Raw genomic sequence first — 21211 nt, forward strand, 5'->3', positions numbered from 1 at the left:
GAATGTAAATGATTCTGTGCTCATTTGCTCAACCTCGATGTGCAATGTCAAATGAAAGCTAAGATGTTCAATTTTTAGGATCAGTTGTCAGAACCTTAGTGAGATTTACAGTTTATTGGTAATTAAGCAATGTGTGTGATTTTCCACATTTGCCATTTGATATTCTTTAGCTTTAACTGGTTATAACACATTCAAAAATGTTTAAAATTTTTGGAAAAAGATTCATGACATCCTTTGACGACAGGAATAAAAAATGTGCAACTAGGCATGTTTGAGCTGTTGTTGTTTTTTTTAGTATATATATAATTGAAAAATCAACCCCAAAGAAGAAGAATCGAATAAGTCACCGAACAATTTTTAATTAGTCAGTTTTACCTTTGAAACCCCCGTTTACAGACGTCGCGCAACCACATTTGTTCCAACCTAGCTATACAAATACGGTAAGTAATCGTATTTATTATTCGAAATGTCTGTCATTTTTAGCTTAGAATCATTAATTATTTAATATTTAGTGTAAAGGAAAAAAAACAACTTTAAAAAAATTACATATTTTAAACAAATTACGTCGGAATGAAAAAAATTAGCGTCTGTAAAAAAGACACGGATATCTACCTCATAACTATCACATAAGTGTATTTTTTTCATTACTGTCGCATTTTTCCCAATATTTTAGATGATAAATAATTGATACAAAGAAAAATTGGGGGGAAAAAAGGTAAAAGGTGTATATATATATGAAAATGAAAATCTTGACCACTCTTTGATGTCTGCGATTTCTGCATCACGACCCTTGTTATGGTACCATGTTTCACCCGGAAAATTCCAAAGAAATCCGGCTGTGGCCATTCACAGCTTTTCTTGACACTCGGTGATACATGCTACATGGAGTTTTTGGATCGAAAAGAGGTTTGTACACGATAATTTAGTTAAAATCATGGCGTCTTTAATTATGCTCTCGCGTGCTCTCACCTCCAGTTAGGGTTTTGCTGTTTAAAAAAATTTTTTTTTTAAATGCCCTCCTGTTAAATTTTTTTTCTTTTCTCAGAATATTGAGATTTTAAGCTGTCCAATGATGTATCCAGAGGCGTAGCAAGGGTCCCCGGGGGCAAGTAAGGGAGACAGTCGGACTTGGAGCAATAGCATATTTGATAAAAGTCTAATAACGCTAGCATGCTGCAATGCTGTTAGCAAACGCTAACAAGCTAGTTACAGCAAGTCACTTGGTTTAGAACATAAAAATACTACTACTAGTCTGCAGTGCACATGTGTGATACATCCAGAGGTGCCGCGTCCCATTAGGCAAACCAGGCAATTGCCTAGGGCCGCCAGCCAGCAGGGGCCCCCAGAGGGCCAACAGATTTAGCACACGCAGCTTTATTGCACTGTCGCAGCGACAAGTTTAGGGAGTGTTTCAATACCATGGAATCATTTGGCAGACTAACGATTCTGTTTTATAAATCCCAATCAGCACTAACCATGTCACGTAGATTATACATGTTTAAGAAAGTCCAATCAGATATTAATACCACATGATTGTTTAAAGAGTGACTCACCAAGTACTCTCTGGAAAGTCCTTGCCGAGTTGTTTTACGCTGATTTTCACAGGCCACCTCATTATTCATGTGACTACTTAAAGAAATTGTGATTTTCCCATAAAAGCCTATTTATGGGTCTATCGTATTCCTCGTCGAATACTCTATGAGAAAAATATAACAGATATGCATCTAAAATAATCCTAAACGATTTTATTAGCAATTTGCATGGAGCCCCAGATCGAGGGAGATTATCAGTGGTCTTGTATGTCTTCCATCTTCTAATAATTGCTCCCACAGTTGATTTCTTTACACCAAGCGTTTTACCTATTGACGATTCACTCTTCCCAGCCTGGTGCAGTTCTACAATTTTGTCTCAGGTGTCCTTCGACAGCTCTTTGGTCTTGGCCGTAGTGGAGTTTGGAGTGTGACCGACTGAGGTTGTGGACCGGTTTCTTTTATACCGATAATGAGTTAAAACAGTAGTCATTAATACAGGTAACGAGTGGAGCCTCGTTAGACCTTATTAGAAGAAGTCAGACCTCTTTGACAGCCAGAAATTTTGCTTGTTTGTAGGTGACCAAATACTTATTTTCCACTCTAATTTGGAAATAAATTCTTTAAAATTCAAACAATGTGATTTTGTTTTTTCCCCCACGTTGTCTCTCATGGTTGAGGTTTACCCATGTTGACAATTACAGGCCTCTCTAATCTTTTCAAGTAGGAGAACTTGCACAATTGGAGGTTTACTAAATACTTATTTGCCCCACTATTCATCCATATGAGTCAGTGTAAACTGCTTAGTTTTCGCCACTGTTACGGCCAAGATGACCGCACGTGCACGCAGCGCGCACTCGCACCCCCCACCTTTGTGTTCACTATACTGCGCGAGTATGTATGTGTGTCACATGACTCAGAAGGGCCCCGTGTTGCTTGTTGCCTGGGGCCCCCGGGGACCTTTGCTACGCCTCTGCCTGGGGTGTTGTTCACGAGTGAGGGTAGGAGGGAGCGGGAGATCGACAGGCGGATCGGTGCAGCGTCTGCAGTAGGAGTGGGAACCTCTTGGTACCTCACGATACGATACGATTTGCGATACAAAGCACACGATAACGATAATCTGACGATATGGCGATACAACGATTTTCGATGCATTGGTCAGGAAAAATCATTCTAGGGTATTCTAAAAACAACTAATAAACAGAAAAACAAGCTTCTGCTGTGAATTGGAATGAGTTTATCACTAGTAGACATCCAATCCATTTGAAGTGGGAGGGTGGCAGCGAATGAACGTTCATTCATTCGCTGCCACCCTCCCACTTCAACCGGATTGAACGTCTATGGCCGTCAGTGGCAGCCAATGCCAGGCAATTAGGTAATTTTGGGCCATTTAAGGTCTCACTGGAACAGCACCAAACAAAAGTTCCAGCATCATCACTTTGTCCAATGCAGATTCTTGACTCTTGACAAGGTGATGATGCTGGAACTTTAGTTTGTTGCCGTTCCAGGGAGATTTACAAAGATGATTGCCTGAAGAAGATATCAAAATTGATTTTGGGCCATTTAAGGTCATTTACCTGTTTATTTTCAGTTCCTTCCTGTTGATTTTGGGGTACTTTATGGGTCACTTCCTGTTTATGTTGAGTTACAGAACAGGAAGTGACCTGGGAATCACCCAAATTAATAGGCAGTGACTCAAACTCAACAGGAAATGACCTGTAAAGGCCCTAAAATGAACAGTAAGTGACCTGGAAAACCAGACAGAATGACTGTGAGTGCTCTGGTTTCGAATGAACGAATGTTCCTAGTCTAAATGGATTGGGTGTCGTGAACCGTCAATGGCAGCCTTAGAGTTAACTGAGACACTATGATAGTGGAAGATTTTGGTAGAAACCTTATGGGACACAAAGTATCACGATATATCACCATTTCGATATTTTGTCACACCCCTAGTCTGCGGTAATGCGGACTCTGCACCGGTCCGTAGTGGGGTAGAAGGAGCTGAGCCTAAAGGCAAAGCTCTCGATTCACCAGTCTATCTCCGTTCGTACCCTAACCTATGGTCACGAGCTGTGGGTCGTGACCAAAAAAACAAGATCCCGGATACAAGAGTTTCCTCCGCAGGGTTTCCGGGCTCTCCCATAGAGATAGGGTGAGAAGCTCGGTCATCCGGGAGGGACTCTGCGTCGAGCCGCAACTCCTTCGCGTAGAGAGGAGCCAGCTGAGGTGAATCGGGCATCTGGTTCGCCTCCCCGGAGAAGTGTTCCGGGCATGTCCTATTGGTGGGAGGCCCCGGGGATGCTGCCCGGCACGGCCAGACTGTTCTCCCTGTGTTTTTCAAACACTGAGAGTATAGTCTGGGACCCAGCCCATTAACAGCCTCTCGAGCAAGTACAAAATCAATCGACAAATCAGATTCGTTTATTTGCGTGACGTGTTCTTAACGAGCAACGTCACTCTTCCGCGTCGGAAGTCGTCTCCACAACGACACAGATGGTGAACAGGAGAGCCGAGAATACGTTCCAATCCACGGTAAAATCAGTTTTAAATTACCAAAAACGCATCGACACAAGTCATTGACATCAGTCTGTCTCACGCTAGCCATGTTGAATAAACTCCGCTCTCCTCGTATGTTTACTGCCACGCGCAAGTCCCTCGTCCCGCCCGTCGCTGATTGGTCCACTCCGCTGTCTGTTTGCTGTGGCTTGCTCCGCCCTGGAAATTTTATCCGCTTCATGGTGGCCAGACTCAATACTTGGAACAGCGGTGAGTCTGGAGTACCAGGCTACCGGGGACGACCCAGGACACGCTGTAGAGACTGTCTCTCGGCTGGCCAGGGAATGCCTTGGGATCCCGCCGGAGGAGCTGGTTGAAGTGGCTGGGGAGAGAAGTCTGGGCTTCCCTGCTGAAGCTACTGCCTCCGAGCCCCGACCAGGGAACAAGCGGAAGATGATGGATGGATGGATAATTCATCCACTATAACCCATTTTATCATAACATTAGGCCAAAACCTGCAAAATCATCAAATCCTTACTGAAGAAATTATAAGGAAATATCAGCTGTTCCGACCCATGAGCATGATTTTTTTATTTTTATCCTGTGTCCTACAGACATCACAGTGGAAAATCTTCACTCGGAGAAGCACGATCGGCCCCATGTTAACCAGGAAGAGTCGGATATGGTGTACATCAAACAGGAGGCGGAGCCAGAGAACCCTAGCATTAAAGAAGAAAAACAGGAAGAGGAAATCCCCAAGTTTCCAATGACTGTCAGTGTAAAAATCAAAGATGAAGGTCCAAGCGAAGAAAGCAGAGCAGTGAAACTAGCGAGCAGTAGCTTGTTTCAACACCTAACAACCAAAGGTGAGGGACACTCGCAACCGGATGACCTCTTAGCACCACTCTCGGACACTGACGACGCAACGTCACTCTGTTCTGACTTTCACACCGATGAGGAGGATGTTGACTGGGGTCCTTCGAAATCCCTAAATAAGTCATCACTGAAAAGGGACGCAGAAAAATGCGCGGCTGGGAAACCCTCAAAGAAACACACAAGAACACACACCGGAGACGAGCCTATTGCTTGCTCTGTTTGCGATAAAAAATTTGGTATGAAGTATCAGTTAACAAGACACGAGCGGACACACACTGGCGAGAAGCATTTCGTCTGCTCACTTTGCGAGAAAAGATTTTTCACGAAGCATGACTTAACAAGACACATGGTCACACACACAGGGGAAAAGCCATTTGCCTGCACAGTTTGCGGTAAAAGATACACCCAGAAGGCTTGTTTAATTGCACACACGAGTACACACACTGGAGAGAAGCCTTTGGTCTGCTCTCTTTGCGATAAGAAATTTCGTTGGAAGGAAGTCGTAATAAGACACATGAGAACACACACTGGAGAGAAGCCTTTTGTCTGCTCTCTTTGCGATAAAAGATTTGTTGCGAAGCAAGCGTTAACAAAACACACGAGGACACACACCGGAGAGAAGCCTTTCGTCTGCTCCCTTTGCAATAAAAAATTTTGTACAAAGCAAGTGTTAACAAGACACACAAGAGCACACACTGGAGAGAAGCCTTTTGTCTGCACATTTTGTGGTAAAAGATTCGCAGAGAAGAGAGATTTAAGGAAACACACAAGTACATATACCGGAGACGAGCCTCTCATCTGCTCCCATTGTGATAAAAGATTTTGTACAAAGCATGATTTAACAACGCACACGACGACGCACGGAGAGAAGCCTTTCATCTGCTCTCTTTGCAATAAAAAATTTTGGACAAATCAAGCGTTAACAAAACACACGAGAACACACAGTGGAGAGAAGCCTTTTGCTTGCTCTCTTTGCGATAAAAGATTTAGAAGGAGCTATCAGATGACAAGACACAAGAGGACACATACTGGAGAGAAGCCTTTCGTCTGCTCTCTTTGCGAGAAAAAATTTTGTTCGAAGCAAGCGTTAAAAAGTCACACTCGTACACATTAGGTAAAAGGTTCACACGGAAGCGAAAATTAAACGATTACGCAAGAACACACACCAAGGAGAAACCTTTCATTTGCACCGTGTGCTAGAAAACCCTTCTATTAAAGGGAACTGCAGACAACTTGAAATTCTTAAACGATAACCTTTAGCAGTGTTGTTAATAACGGCATTAGAATATAACTGCGTTACTAACGGCGTTATTTTTTTCAGAAATGAGTAATCTAATTAATTTTCTCATCTTTGCAACGCCGGTACCGTTACTGAGGCGGGAAAGGCATGCGTTACTATGCGTTACTAAGTTGGTTGAATAAAAAAAGTCTGAGAGAGACGGACTCACGAGACGAGAGAGCAGAGCAGGAGTGGGGAAGACGCCGTTGCAAACGCGATGCTAGGTGGCTCCAATAATACCTGACTGTAGCCATAGCCTACAAACTACGCCCATGTGATACAGTAGAGATCACATATTATAGAACTAGATGCAAATGACAGACACGGCTGCATTGGTAACATGTTTTAAGGACTACATGCGTTAGTAAACAGCCGCCATCTTAAAGCAGTTATCAGGAAGGCTCTGTTGTAAAGATCCTTCCTAGTAGAGCTGGGAATCTTTGCGCACCTAACGATTCAATTAAGATTACGATTCAGAGGCTCCGATTCGATTATAAATCGATTATTGGTGCACCCCACCACACTTTTAATGTTTTGTACACTAGTTCCAAAATTGTTCAAAAATCCTCTCAGGCTAAACCAAACTATTTTAGTATCAAATTAACAGCTAAAAACAGTAAATAAAATACTCAAGTCCCCATTCTGTATCAAAAAATTAATTTAATGTGGTGAATCAACCGTTAAAGTTGTTAAAATTGTTCCTGTTATTCCATAATTTCCCATCTGTCTACTTTCGACATGTGAAAGTTTTAAAACTGTTTCGTCATTTAAAGATAGATTCAAGTCAAGATTTTGCCGATTTAGGGATATTTTAGATAAAAAGTAATTAGGTTCGCTACAAATGAGCCTTCTAAGTCTACTGCTTTAAGATGGCAGCAAGTCTGTCATTTCGAATTTAGTTCTTTGTATATGTTCCAACACTGTCGTTACTGTCATTTCACATCTAGTTCTACAATATGTGAGATCTACCATAGCCATATGTTGCCGTATGTTTGTAGCAACCAGCAACCGGTCGCTGTTTGTAGCGGCTGTCGGCCGCAGCCAGGTACAATTGTTTTTTGTTTGTTTTTTAACTAGCGGCATGAGTTGAACAAGATATTTACTCTCGGTCCGTTCCTCATTGCGTCCTGAAGACCGCACTGACTGTGTTTTATTTCTGCGTTACCTAGTATAATTCAGTAATCGGAATTTGGATGTTTATGAATCGTTCTCGAATCTTTCACGGCCGAATCGCGAATAATCTATAAATCGGAAATTTCGCATGCCTCTACTTCCTAGCGAACCTAACTTTTTTTATTTTTATTTATTTATTTATTTTTTTATCTAAAATGCTCCTAAGTCGACAAAATCTTGACTTAAATCTATCTTTAAATGATGAAACAATTTTAAAACTTACACATGTTGAAAGTAGACAGAAGGGAACTAATGCAATAACGGGAGCAATTTTAACAACTTTAACAGTTGATCTATCTACCGGTAGTTATCACAGTACCCTTGTGTCTAGTTAAGTGGAGTGTAAAGAATTGGGCTAGGGCCAATTGTCCCCAAAACCCTTTAAACTTCACATTGTGTGACATGTTTTTTTTTTCTCAAAAAAAAAAAAAACATGAAAATTATCATTAGTTACTTTGCCAAGTAACTAATTACTCTTACATTCAGGTAACTGAGTTACTAACGCAATTATTTTTTGGGAGAAGTAATTTGTAACTGTAATTACTTTTTTAAAGTAAAATTAACAACACTGACTGTTAGTATGAGTTACTAAGTCTGAGCGACACTGCTCCACTTCCACAGTGTCACTCGTTAGATCCATAAACATGTCATCGGTTCTGCCCTTCCAATTTGAACACGAGCGGAAAAGTGTTGAGCAGGACAGCACTGTCGATATTTCACAAAACGAGCAGCAAAAGCAATTCAATGAATGTCTCCTGTGGGATCCGAACCCTCATTTCCCGTGTGATGGACGAGCTCGTAGACCACAGGACTATACTTCCGCGTGACGTTTGTCATGATGTTCCTTATAAAGCAATCGTAACCCACATGCGTTGACTGTATGCGCGGTAAAACCTGAAAGGGGAACTCAACTGAAAAGAAGGGCGGCTAGCTTTGATCACGGAATTCAAAAAGGTGGCTAACTTCAGACAGCATGCAGACAACAAGAACATAGGGATTGCGTAAAACGGTTTATTGAATACATAAACAAGTGAAGGCGAAAAGTGTGACGCAAAATGGATCCGTAACAGGAGTTAGGGATTAATTAAAAATTAAAACAAAAACAAAGGGGCGAAACGGCAATGAGAGGCAGAGAAACGAAAAATAAAAAAACAAGGCAATGATGTAACTACCAACGAATATATACATTCGCCGGCCACTTTATTAGGTACACCATGCTAGTAACGGGTTGGACCCCCTTTTGCCTTCAGATATGCCTCAATTCTTCGTGGCATAGATTCAACAAGGTGCTGGAAGCATTCCTCAGAGAGTGTGGTCTATATTGACATGATGGCATCACACAGTTGGTGCAGATTTGTCGGCTGCACATCCATGATGCGAATCTCCCGTTCCACCACATCCCAAAGATGCTCTATTGAATAAAGAGCTGGTGACTTTGGAGGCCATTTGAGTACAGTGAACTCATTGTCATGTTCAAGTAACCAGTCTGAGATGATTCCAGCTTTATGACATGGCATATCCTGCTGAAAGTAGCCATCAGAAGTTGGGTACATTGTGGTCTTAAAGGGATGGACATAGTCGGCAACAATACTCAGGTAGGCTGTGGCGTTCCAACGATGCTCAATTGGTACCAAGCGGCCCAAAGAGTGCCAAGAAAATATTCCCCACACCATTATACCACCACCACCAGCCTGAACCCTTGATACAAGGCAGGATGGATCCATGGTTTCATGTCGTTGACGCCAAATTCTGACCCTACCATCCGAATGTCGCAGCAGAAATCGAAACTCATCAGACCAGGCAACGTTTTTCCAATCTTCTATTGTCCAATTTCGATGAGCGTGCGCAAATTGTAGCCGCAGTTTCCTCTTCTTAGCTGAAAGGAGTGGCACCCGGCGTGGTCCTCTGCTGCTGTAGCCCATCTGCCTCAAAGTTCGACGTACTGTGCGTTCAGAGATGCTCTTCTGCCTACCTTGGTTGTAACTGGTGGTTATTTGAGTCACTGTTGCCTTTCTATCAGCTCGAACCAGTCTGGCCATTCTCCTCTGGCATCTACAAGGCAGAACTGCCGCTCACTAGATATTTTTTCTTTTTCGGACCATTCTCTGTAAACACTAGAGATGGTTGTGCGTGAAAATCCCAGTAGATCAGCAGTTTCTAAAATACTCAGACCAGCCCTTCTGGCACCAACAACCATGCCACGTTCAAAGTCACTCAAATCACCTTTCTTCCACATACTGATGCACGGTTTGAACTGCAGGAGATTGTCTTAAACCATGTCTACATGCCTAAATTCACTGAGTTGCCGCCATGTGATTGGCTGATTAGAAATTAAGTGTTAACGAGCAGTTGGACAGGTGTACCTTATAAAGTGGCCGGTGAGTGTATAAAAACTGTCAAATGGCAGCTAGTCTATATCTCGGCAAGCCGCCTAGGATTGGTATAAAGACACTGCTGATGAGCTGGAATTGTATGCAGGTAAGACGTTTAGAACCCATCCTACTGCTCTGTAACAGTACAATCTGACCAGCAGTAGAACATGATAAAATCATGCCAGTCGTCATACTAGCGTCGCTTGCCAATAGCACAGCTATTCTCTCAGTCCAGTCCAATCGCGTCATCGCCCCTAGCGGGCATTGCGCGTGTAAAACATTGCGCCCTCCAAAGATCAAAACATGTTAGAGGTGTGCAAAATTTCCGATTCTTAGATTATTCGCGACTCGGCCGTGGAAGATTCGAGAACGATTCACAAACATCCAAATTCCGATTATTAAAATATGCGAAGTAAAGCGGTCTTGGGGACGGAACGGAACGAGAGTAGCTAAACATCATGCTTCCCATTACCCGGCCCCTCGGGTAATGCCAATGCTCAACTCACGGCTCTAGCTCAACTCATGCAACGAGATATAAAAACAACAACAACATACCTGACTGCTGCCGAAAAGCTGCTTCAAAGTACAGTGGTACCTCTACATACGATCGCTTCGACACACGAACCTTTCGACATCCGACGTAAAATTTGACTCGCCATTTGTTTCTACATCCGACGACATGCTCGAAATACGACGACAATGGCAGCACCGCAGACGAATGCACGGCGAATTTTCTTGTGTGACAAATCAACACTGGTTTCAGAAAAGGTTGGTAAAGGTGGTGAAACAAGGAAAAAGTTGACGCTTACCTTCTAAATGAAGATGCAAATGACAGAAAAATATGAGCGTAGGGTGGGCATCCGTGAAATGGCTCAACAATACATCTCCACGGTCCTCCTCCGACCATCGTTCGCCAGTCTTTATAAGTTAAGCTGACAATTCTTATTGTGGTAATATCTCCAGAGAAATCGCCAACTTCGCCACGTTTTTATCATTTATTTCACAACTTATTCAAAACAAAAACACCTTCTGTCTGCCGCAATTGACGGTGTTCTCAAGAAAACATTCAAAGTGAAAGTGAAACTCAAGCTCACCGGTCTGTCTCTGGCACGTCAGCCCCGCGGTGCGTTCAGGGTCAGCAAAAAACGTCCGCCACATTAGAACCCGATTCGTTACATTAATACAGGAATTATTATTATTATTATTATTCCGATTTTGATTTATAATTTATTTGTTTTGCTATGTGTAATTGCCATTTGTAATAGTACCAGCAGTATTTTTTAAGGATTTAGTGAAGGTTTTTGGGCTGTGGAACGAATTAATGGAATTATAATGTATTCCTATGGGAAAATCCTGCTCGACATACGACCATTTCGACTTACAAACAAGGTCCTGGAACGGATTAACTTCGTATGTAGAGGTACCACTGTACATCCATATAATGTTACGGTGGATATCATTTATATAGGACTAGATGCAATATAGATTTGGTAGTGTTAGCAGCACATCTACAAAAAGCTAGATACGGGCGTTATAAACGGCCGCCATCTTAAAGCAGTACACTTCCCTGCAAGGCTGTTGTAGCGAACCTTCCAAGCAAACCTAAATAACTTTTTATCTAAAATACTCCTAAATCTTTAAAATAGTTTTAAAACTTTCACATGTCGAAAGTAGACAAAAGGGAAATTATGGAATAACGGGAGCAATCTTAACAAATTTAACAGTTGATTCACAACATTAAATTAATTGAATGTAGTTTAAAGCTGCTGATACAGAATGGGGACTGGAGTTTTTTATTTAATGTTATTTTTGTATATTTGTTTACTGCAATATGTTAACTTGATACTGAAATAGTAGTGTGGTTTAGCCTGAGAGTATTTTTGAACATTTTGGAACTAATGTACAAAACATTTAAAAAAAAAAAAAAAAAAAAAAGGGGGGGGGAGGAGGAGGGGGGTGCATCAATAATCGTTTTATAATCGAATCGGAGCCTCTGAATCATAATCGAATCGTTAGGTGTCCAAAGATTCCCAGCTCTACTAAATATGATAGATTTTTAAAACAATGGCAAAAATATGTGTTTCTAATAACATATTTTAGTAAAAGAGAACTATTCTGGCTTAATAGAGGCTACAAGTCTTTAAGTCCGAGGTTCCCTTCAACCCTTTACTCTCCACGCTGTACAATTGGGGACGCCGGCATCCATTTGATTTCTGTGGTCCATAACATCTGTTGTACGCGTCATTTTTGGCCAGTATATTGAGCAATAGTCGCTCTTTCATTCAATTCTAGATGGCTGCACATGGTAACTAAATGAGTTTTCCTGAGTTGACTTGAAGTTTGTGAGTTGAAGTTCACGTCAGTGGCCGCCATCTTGCATCCGCGATGTTTTATAGGACGTCTCTGCTGTAGTAATAATTTTTTCCCACAATTACATCGACAAACTGGCATTCAATGATAAGGCAGGGGAAGAAGGGGTGTAGAACACCAGTAGAATAGCGTCCGGTCCTTAGCAGGCGAGTAGAAGCAGTAAATTATGCAGTGTGTGAAGATGAGTTCCCAGAAAGAGGGGATGTGGATTCGGAGGAAGAGGATTTGACTAACAATGGCATTTATCCCATCCCAGAAGGTAATAAAAAGAAATAATATTGTCATTTGTCAAAAACAGACCCCTCCCAGATGTAAAAGATGTTTCATTTAATTCGAATTAATAGAAAATGTTGTTTTTCACGTTTTATGACCATGTGTATTGTTTACAAAATATTGTCAAAGTGCCATTTATGGAATGTAAATGAAATAAATGCAATGTCAAATTAAAGCTGAGATGTTCAAGTTTTAGGATCAGTTGTCAGAACCTTAGTGAGATTTATTGGTAATCAAATAATGTGTGTGATATTCCATATTTGTCATTTGAAATTCTTTAGCTTTAGCTGGTTATAACACATTCAATAATGTTTAAAAAAATTTGAAAAAAGTTCATGACATTATCCTTTGATGACAGGAATAAAAAGATGTGCAACTAGACATGTTTGAACTGTTTTTTTTTTTTTTAAGTATAAAAATTAGGGTTGTTCCGATCATGTTTTTTTGCTCCCGATCGTTTGTTTTGAGTATCTGCTCATCCCGATATTTCCCGATCCGATTGCTTTTTTTTTTGCTCCCGATTCAATTCCAATCATTCCTGATAATTTTTCCCAATCATATACATTTTGGCAATGCATTAAGATAAAAATGAATAAAACTCGGACGAAGATATACATTCAACATACAGTACATAAGTACTGTATTTGTTTGTTATGACAATAAATCCTCAAGATGGCATTTATATTATTAACATTCTTTCTGTGAGAGGGATCCACAAATGGAAAGACTTGTAATTCTTAAAGGATAAATGTGATTTTGTATATTGTGACTAAATATTGCCATCTAGTGTATTTGTTGAGCTTTCAGTAAATGATACTGTAGCCATTTAACTTCTGCCCAAATGCATGATGGGAAGTGCTACCATGACTGTGCGTAGTGGTACCAATTGATATATCATCTCTGCGTTCGGAAATAACATGGGGTGTTAAGAAAAAGATCAATTACTACCATTCGTCCCCACATTGCTTCCCACGATATTTCTAGTCGTAGGGAGAGGGATTGTAAGGTTTTATCCAATTTAAAAAAAGCTGCAACGGCTGCCAAAATTCACTCTACTCATTTTACGCCTCCTTTTAGCTCTATATATAGGTAAAACGGCGCCATTACAGATTGAACGCGACAATGCGTGAGCGGGTCGTGCAGCGCATGCGTTAAATTGCGTTAAATATTTTAACATGATAAATTTGATAACCCTACCATAAGCCTAAACTAAAGACTCTGGATGAGTGTAACATATTATGTCTGTAATGTTAAATACAATTAGAAAACGATTTAATAAAAAAAATATAAATATATTAAAAAAAGGCATGTCCGATATTTTTTTGCCGATTCCGATACATTGAAAATGACGTGATCGGACCCGATCGATCGGCCTCGATCAGGACATCGCTAATAAAAATCAATCCCAAAGAAAAAATGTGAAATTTACAATTCTTTTATTAGTCAATCTAAGATCAACCAGCCCACCATTTTGGAAAAAAGTCAAAAAATGTCGTCGATCATTCGTGCTGTAAAACTTTCGTTTGTGCTCCTATCGTTTTATAGATATTGAGGTATTCGAGTGAAGATGTTCCTCGCAGCCCTTCCAAACCCGCACAAATTGCACAAACAGTCGACACATTTTTAATCAAAATCTGGGCTGTTGACTTCAGACTGACCTATAAAAGAATTGTTAACACAGTAGGGCTGCAGCTATCGAATATTTTAGGAATGGAGTAATCGACTGAAAACTGTATCGAGTAATCAGATAAAACATTTTTTTAGGGGGGGTAAAGAGCAATTACAAATATACATGAGAATAAGACACTTAATCCAATATTAAACCATTTTCAGTCAATGTCTTTATTTTCTATGTACATTGTTGAAAACGGCCAACAATTGCATCTAAGATGTGACTAGAAAAAAAATTCACTGCTTTCACTCAAAAAACTTCATGATCCTATAAAAAAACATATTTCTTACCTAAAAATGTACTTACGCTTAATAACACACATCACTTGAAAGCTATGTGTTTTTCCCACGTGTTTGAATTTAATTTCCATTTGTGTCAAGCTATTTTTAAGTTCTAGTTAAGTTATAAGTTTAAACTGTAAGTGCTGATAGGATTTTGAGTTTTTGCAGTGTTCAAAATAAATGTATGATACCTGCTGTATCGGAGAACATTAGGGACCAGTGCTACTTGGTGTTTTATTCAGCAATGACTACTGAGCTAAAACTGACAGTTAGCTTTATTATGTTTTAATTTTACACCCTCATCACTCTACAGCGCTGTTTTTATAGATTAAATAAAGCCTGTATGTAAGACACCTTAGCCACGCATCGACAGTGGTCATAATTGATAGAAACCTAGCCCTCTGAAGGGCTAACGTTACGTGTGCGAGTGACAGTAACGTTATATTTATTAGCGCTGAGAAGTCTACTGCTTAAAGATGGCGGCTGTTTACTAACACCACAGGCTCTGTCATTTCGCATCTAGTTCAACATACATGTGATATCTATGAGACGCATCAGATGCTTCCTGCTACTAGCATCATGCGGGTGTAGTTTTTAGCAAAGTCGGCGTAGTTTGTAGCGGCTGTCGGCTGCAGTAAGTTTTTTTTTTTTTATTGCTTCTTCCTCTACGCACGTGACGTCAGCGCGTTGTCCCGCATTAAAAGTAGTCCGGGCAAGACGTGATGCTTAGAGCTGGCAAAACTAAACGATTCCTCGAGGTGAATAAAATTACTAGGATCAGTTTTTAAACTCGAGTTACTCGAGTTGCTCGAGTTTTCGTTTCAGCTCTAAAACACAGATGTTCCCTAGGTTACGAACGACTTCCGTTTCTACGCTGGGGGACGTAATCCGACTTCATTTGCCACGTTTAATGGAGCCAAATATTCCAATTACAATCGGAATATTTGTTCAAACCGAATAAATGTGTTCCATATAAACACCTCATTCGGAATGAACAGGCCCAAACCGAATGGAATTTCATTCCGATTCACAGGGGTGGAATATTCCTTTTCCCAAACCGATTAGAAGTAAAATTATATCATGTAAACAGGGAAGCGGAATGGTGTCTGGTTGCGTTCTTTCTGCGCATGCTCCGTACTGACGTGGTGACGTCACTTGGTGACATAAGTAACGTCACTTGCAACATGGCTTCCAAGCACACGCACAGCGCACCCACACAACTTTTTAAATGAACGGCGTATCATTCTGAAGTTTTGTTTCCACTCGAAAAGTTAAAACAGTAGCTGATCTGACGATCGATCTCCATGTTTTGCAACGTGACGCTTTGTTTTGATTAATCTGCGCATGTCAGACGGCAGTTGTCAAACGTCCTTTCGGAATAAAGGCAGTCACATGTAAACGCTGGATCGGAATAGATGAAGTGACATGTAAACAGCTGATGTGAAATTTCCATTCGGAATGATTTGAATTAAAGATACACGATAATATCGGCTACCGATAATTATCGGCCGATAATAGCAATTATGACGTCACACAGATAATACAGATAATAAAAAAATCAACCGATAATGCAATCCGATAATTATATACTTGATTTAGCCTCCAAATGTGCGCAACCAAGCAGTTTTCTCTACTTCTTCACTGCCGCCTGCTCAACCCCTCCCCTCTCTGAAGCCCCTGTGGGAGGAGGGGTTTAGGAGTACGGCGTCATAGAGGAGGCGGTGTTACACATCAGTGTTGACTGTTGAGGCGCTCTCACTGACGTGCGTTTCTTTTCCCGTGTGTGAAATGAAATAAACGACGCTCTCGCCATTTACAAAACAGTTCCTCAAGGCGTAAAGAAAGCGTCCTCATTGAACACCACTAGCACTAACCCAGCAGCCATTTAAAACTGCATCACAATGATTTTTGGAACGAATACGAGGCTGCTGCTAGCACGAATGCTAAAGCTATTGTTAACAAATAAACTATAAAGGAAGCTACGGGGCTTTTGACGATACAGAGACGCTGCGGTCCTCCGGGAGTCGGGGTGTTTGGGAATGCAGCCCAAAGCGAGTGGTAAACTCCCATCTATGGCTAAACACCTCACGAGATCGATAGTTGACAAGTAGCTGTCTTCCGACGGAGCCCGCCGGTCCGGCAGGCCGCCGCCGCCTCGCCCTTGGCGGGTAGAGCATGAGAGCAGAGCCATGCGCCGCAGCGAGCCGCCTGGGGCGGGCGGATATCCGGTACGAACTTAGCTGCCGCCGCCACTCCGGTTCAAGACAGAGGCCTGGCGCGGGTGCTAATTTGGCAGCCGGGCGGACCGAAGGGCACAGGCGGGAGGAAATTCCCGAAATGACCCGATAGCCAAACCCCTGGATGAAAAAATAATGCAGTTTATACGACCACGATTCTTCGTGAAAGACATGCCGATCACATCAGTTACCGCGGACCACGGACATTTACACAGGTGATGTCAACAAACCATGTTTATCATGACGGCACAGTGGTTAGTTGATAATTGTAACATGCACCAAACCACACAAAGAAGTCATCCAGTCAGTAATGCATTCATTACGCTTTAAATTTATGACGTTTTAATCAGATCATTCTTCTTAAATCTAGTCAAATAATTTTCCCCATCTTGTTTGAGTGTTGAAGACTAGTTGAATGCGCCAGATTATTCCACTTAATTAACTAAATATTGCAATTTGTTCTTATTAAGCCCAAACATCTAAAAAAAAATTAGGTCATTTTTCACCTAAATCAAGAAAAAAATGCTTTCAAATAATGTTTTGAACCATACATATTCTTGAATAAAGAACATTTCTGACAAGTTTTTTTTTTTTTTTAGGATTATGTATAATAATTTATTGCTTAAAATAAGGCTGTTAAGCTTATTTTCAGCTGGCCATTTTTCTTCAAGTAATCTAAGTGAAATATACTTGAAGTACTGGCAGTTAATTTAACTTATTTCCAATAGATTTACACTGAAAACAAGGGACTTTGACTAGTCTTAAGGAGATGTGTTTTTGCTGTGTAGTAATGTTATACTTTAGGAATGGCATACTTTTAAAGCCATTTTTGTGCAACTTATGTATTTACTCTGTAAGTAATTGTTGCCAAAAGTTTACCATTACACAATGTCAGACAATCTGTCTTTATTTAGATGTTGGAATTTACTACTACTACTACTACTTGTTCACATTTTATGTTGGAAAAAAAAAGAGCAATATCATTTTTGCACAGCAATATTTTCTCTTGTGTATACTTTAAAATTTTACATAAATCTTTAATAAAATTATCGGCTTGACATTATCGGTTATCGGTTGGAATGAGGAGGAAATGATCAGTTATCGGTATCGGCTGAAAAATGCATTATCGTGCATCGCTAATTTGAATCGGTATGAATAAAAGTCAGCATGTAAACGTGGCTACTCATTCATAATCCGTCCCCAGAGCTTGATTTTTAATTTTTATCCTGTGTCCTACAGACATCACAGTGGAAAATCTTTACTCGGAGAAGCACTATTGCCCGAATGTTAACCAGGAGGAGTCGGATATGGCGTACATCAAACAGGAGGCGGAGCCAGAGACCACCAGCATCAAAGAAGAAAAACAGATAGAGGAAATCCCCAAGTTTCCAATGACTGTTGGTGTAAAAAGTGAAGAAGATGAAGGTCCAAGCGGAGAGAGCAGAGCAGCGAAACTAGCGACCAGTAGCTTGTTTCAACACCTGACAGCAAAAGGTGAGGGACAATCGCAACCAGACAACTTCTTAGCATCACTCTCGGACACTGACGACGTAACGTCACACTCTTCTGACTTTCACACCGATGAGGAGGATGTTGACTCGGATCCTTTAAAATCCTTAAACAAGTCATCACAGAAAAGAGACGCAGAAGAAAGCGCGGCTGGGAAACCCTTAAAGGAACACACAAGAACACACACCGGAGACGAGCCTATTGCTTGCTCTGTTTGCAATAAAAGATTTGGTAAGAAGTATCAATTAACAAGACACTCGCAGACACACACTGGAGAAAAGCATTTCGTCTGCTCACTTTGCGATAAAAAATATCGTATAAAGGTACACTTGACAAGACACATGAGAACACACACTGGAGAAAAGCCTTTTCTCTGTTCTCTTTGCGATAAAAGATTTTGTTCGAAGCATGAGTTGACAAGACACACAAGGACACACACTGGAGAGAAGCCTTTTGTCTGCTCTCTTTGCAATAAAAGATTTTTTACGAAGCAAGCCTTAACAAGACACATGAGGACACACACAGGGGAAAAGCCATTTGTCTGCACAATTTGTGGTAAAAGGTTCGCCGAGAAGTATCAGTTAACAAGACACGCGCGGACACACACTGGAGAGGTCTTATGTGTGCTCCATTGCCGATAAAAAAATATTGTGTGAAGGTACACTTAACAAGACACATGAGAACACACACTGGAGATTAAGGGCCTTTTGCTTGCTCTGTTGGCGATAAGATTTAGAACGAAGTATCGGTTGAAAAGACATGAGGACACATACTGGAGAGAAGCCTTTCGTCTGCTCTCTTTGCGATAAAAGAAAAATCGTTCGGCGCAAGCGTTAACAAGCAGTGGCGCCTCCAGAAATGTTTCATAGGGGTGGCCAGATGGGGCCACTTAAAATCTTGGGGTGGCCAAAACTAAAAGCTATAATTTTCAGGTTTTCATTATATTATTGCAGTAAAAAGGTCTGGGGAAATTTATCAGAAAGACTTAAGGACACGGCTACTGATATACTTTGGTATATTGTGTAATATTTGATGTCACCAATTATTTAATGTGCATAGTCCGTAACTGTCCAGTCAACATTTTGAGTTCCACAGCAATTCTGTTTTATTGTGTTATGTATATAATAGGCATAAGGTTTACATTTAACTAGGGCTGTCAAACGATTAAAATTTTTAATCGAGTTAATCACAGCTCAAAAATTAATTAATCGTAATTAATCGCAATTCAAACCATCTCTAAAATATGCCATATTTTTCTAGAAATTATTGTTGGAATGGAAAGATAAGACGGATGTATACGTACATTCAACATACTGTACATAAGTACTGTATTTGTTTATTATAACAATAAATCCACAAGATGGCATTAACATTATTAACATTCTTTCTGTGAAAGGGATTCACAGATAGAAAGACTTGTAATTCTTAAAGGATAAATGTGAGTTTGTATATTGTGACTAAATATTGCCATCTAGTGTATATGTTGAGCTTTCAGTAAATTATACTGTAGCGACTTAACTGTTCTGCCCAATGCATAATGGGAAGTGGTGCAACCATGACTGTGTGTGGTGGCTGCAAATGCTACATCTTCTCTGTGTTGGGTACACTACATGGTGTTAAGAAAAAGATCGACTCCTGTCATTCTTCCCCACGTCGCTTCCCACAATATTTATAGTTGCTGTGGGAGAGATGACAAAGCTTTTGACAATTAAAAGCACGGCCCCAATGAACACTTTTATCTACTCCACTCACTTGACACTGCCTCTTATCTCTGTATAGAAGTAAAACGACGCCATTGTAGGCTGTTTGCGGCAATGCATGAATGAGTCGTACTGCGAATGCGTTAATTGCGATATTTTCACGTGATTGATTAAAAATAAATAAATAAATACCGCCCGTTAAAGTGATAAATTTGACAGCCCTACATTTAGCAAAACAAAATAAATGCATTCATTAGGGATGAAATGCATAACTGATGCTACAACAATCTAACGATATACTGGCAAGTGGGGTGGCCAGTGGGGTGGCCAACCAATTTATAGGGGTGGCCGTGGCCACCCCTGGCCACCCCCTGGTGGCGCCACTGTTAACAAGACACACGCGCATACACATTAGGTAAAAGGTTCACCCGGAAGCGAGAATTAAACGATTCCGTAAGAACACACACCAAGGAGAAACCTTTTACTTGCAACGTGTGCTGCAAAATCCTTTTCTTAAAGGGAACTGCAAACAACTTGTAGTTCTTAAAAGATAACTGTTAGTGTGAGTAGTAATAATTTGATATTCAAACTCCTCTTCAAGTGATCCTCTAATTTAAATACATGTAGGCTCTAATAAACCACAATTGTTCTCTTGTACTAAAATATGTTGTTAGAAACACATAAAATGTTAAATCAATGGCAATATTTTATAATATTTAGTCCATATTTTGACCGTTAGTTGGCGCCATGGTTTGCGGGCTCGCAGTGATGATGTCCTTGGGATCAACAATTGCTTATTGCTGCCTAAACTTGCGAAGTAAAATGCCACGATGTGCTGCTTTTGGATGCAATTTCCAGTTAAATGGAAACAAGGGGAGTGAAGTGACTGGTTAAAATGGAATTATAATTTTTAGTGAATAAATGTGCATAAGTGGAAGCTTCTCCCCCTTTTTGGTCCCTGTAAGTATCCTACCCACAACACGTTACAACTGGAGCCCGAACATTTTTCCTGGATCCTCAGTCAAGTAAGGGATCCGTCTATTTTCTGGATCTGACGGTCCCATCGCGTCTGCAATAATGGTTTTGGATCTGTCCATTTTTTTTCATTTATCGGTCCCACAGCGGCTTTTCGGATCAGTCTATTTTGTGGAATCGATGACCTGATCACGGCTGCGGCATTGCCATGGGATCGGTCTAATTCCTGGATCTTCGAGTGAGTAAAAAACACGGATTTGGATGACTATCTTTCTTGTTGACTATTTTTCGCGGGAGTTTTCCCCAAATCATACTAAATAATTAAAGCACTATGGCACGCTACAGTGACGACAGTGACTCTGACGTGGACCTTACAACAATGTTGGAGTTGTCAGGGAACTCGTGTTTGCGTACTCCTGAGCTCCAGAGTGAAGAGTGGTCAAGGTGGAAATATTATTTTTTCTGAATA

General features: G+C 40.7%; 1 protein-coding gene across 4 annotated transcripts in view; it reads left to right on the top strand.

Moving 5' to 3' along the window:
- LOC130923483 (gastrula zinc finger protein XlCGF57.1-like) overlaps positions 1–19348 on the top strand; it is a 38449-nt gene extending 19101 nt beyond the window's left edge. For 2 of the 4 annotated variants that reach the window (XM_057849226.1, XM_057849255.1), the window contains one exon: positions 4640–11605. In XM_057849226.1, the coding sequence (XP_057705209.1) occupies positions 4640–6015 (1376 nt within the window). In that variant the 3' untranslated portion in view covers positions 6016–11605. Of the gene's footprint in view, positions 1–4639; positions 11606–17797 lie in introns of those variants that run through there. The other 2 variants (XM_057849245.1, XM_057849266.1) reach the window with 2 other exon arrangements.
- Positions 19349–21211: the final 1863 nt, after the last annotated feature.

Source organism: Corythoichthys intestinalis, chromosome 1 (assembly GCF_030265065.1).
Source record: "Corythoichthys intestinalis isolate RoL2023-P3 chromosome 1, ASM3026506v1, whole genome shotgun sequence".
Lineage (NCBI taxonomy): Eukaryota > Metazoa > Chordata > Actinopteri > Syngnathiformes > Syngnathidae > Corythoichthys > Corythoichthys intestinalis.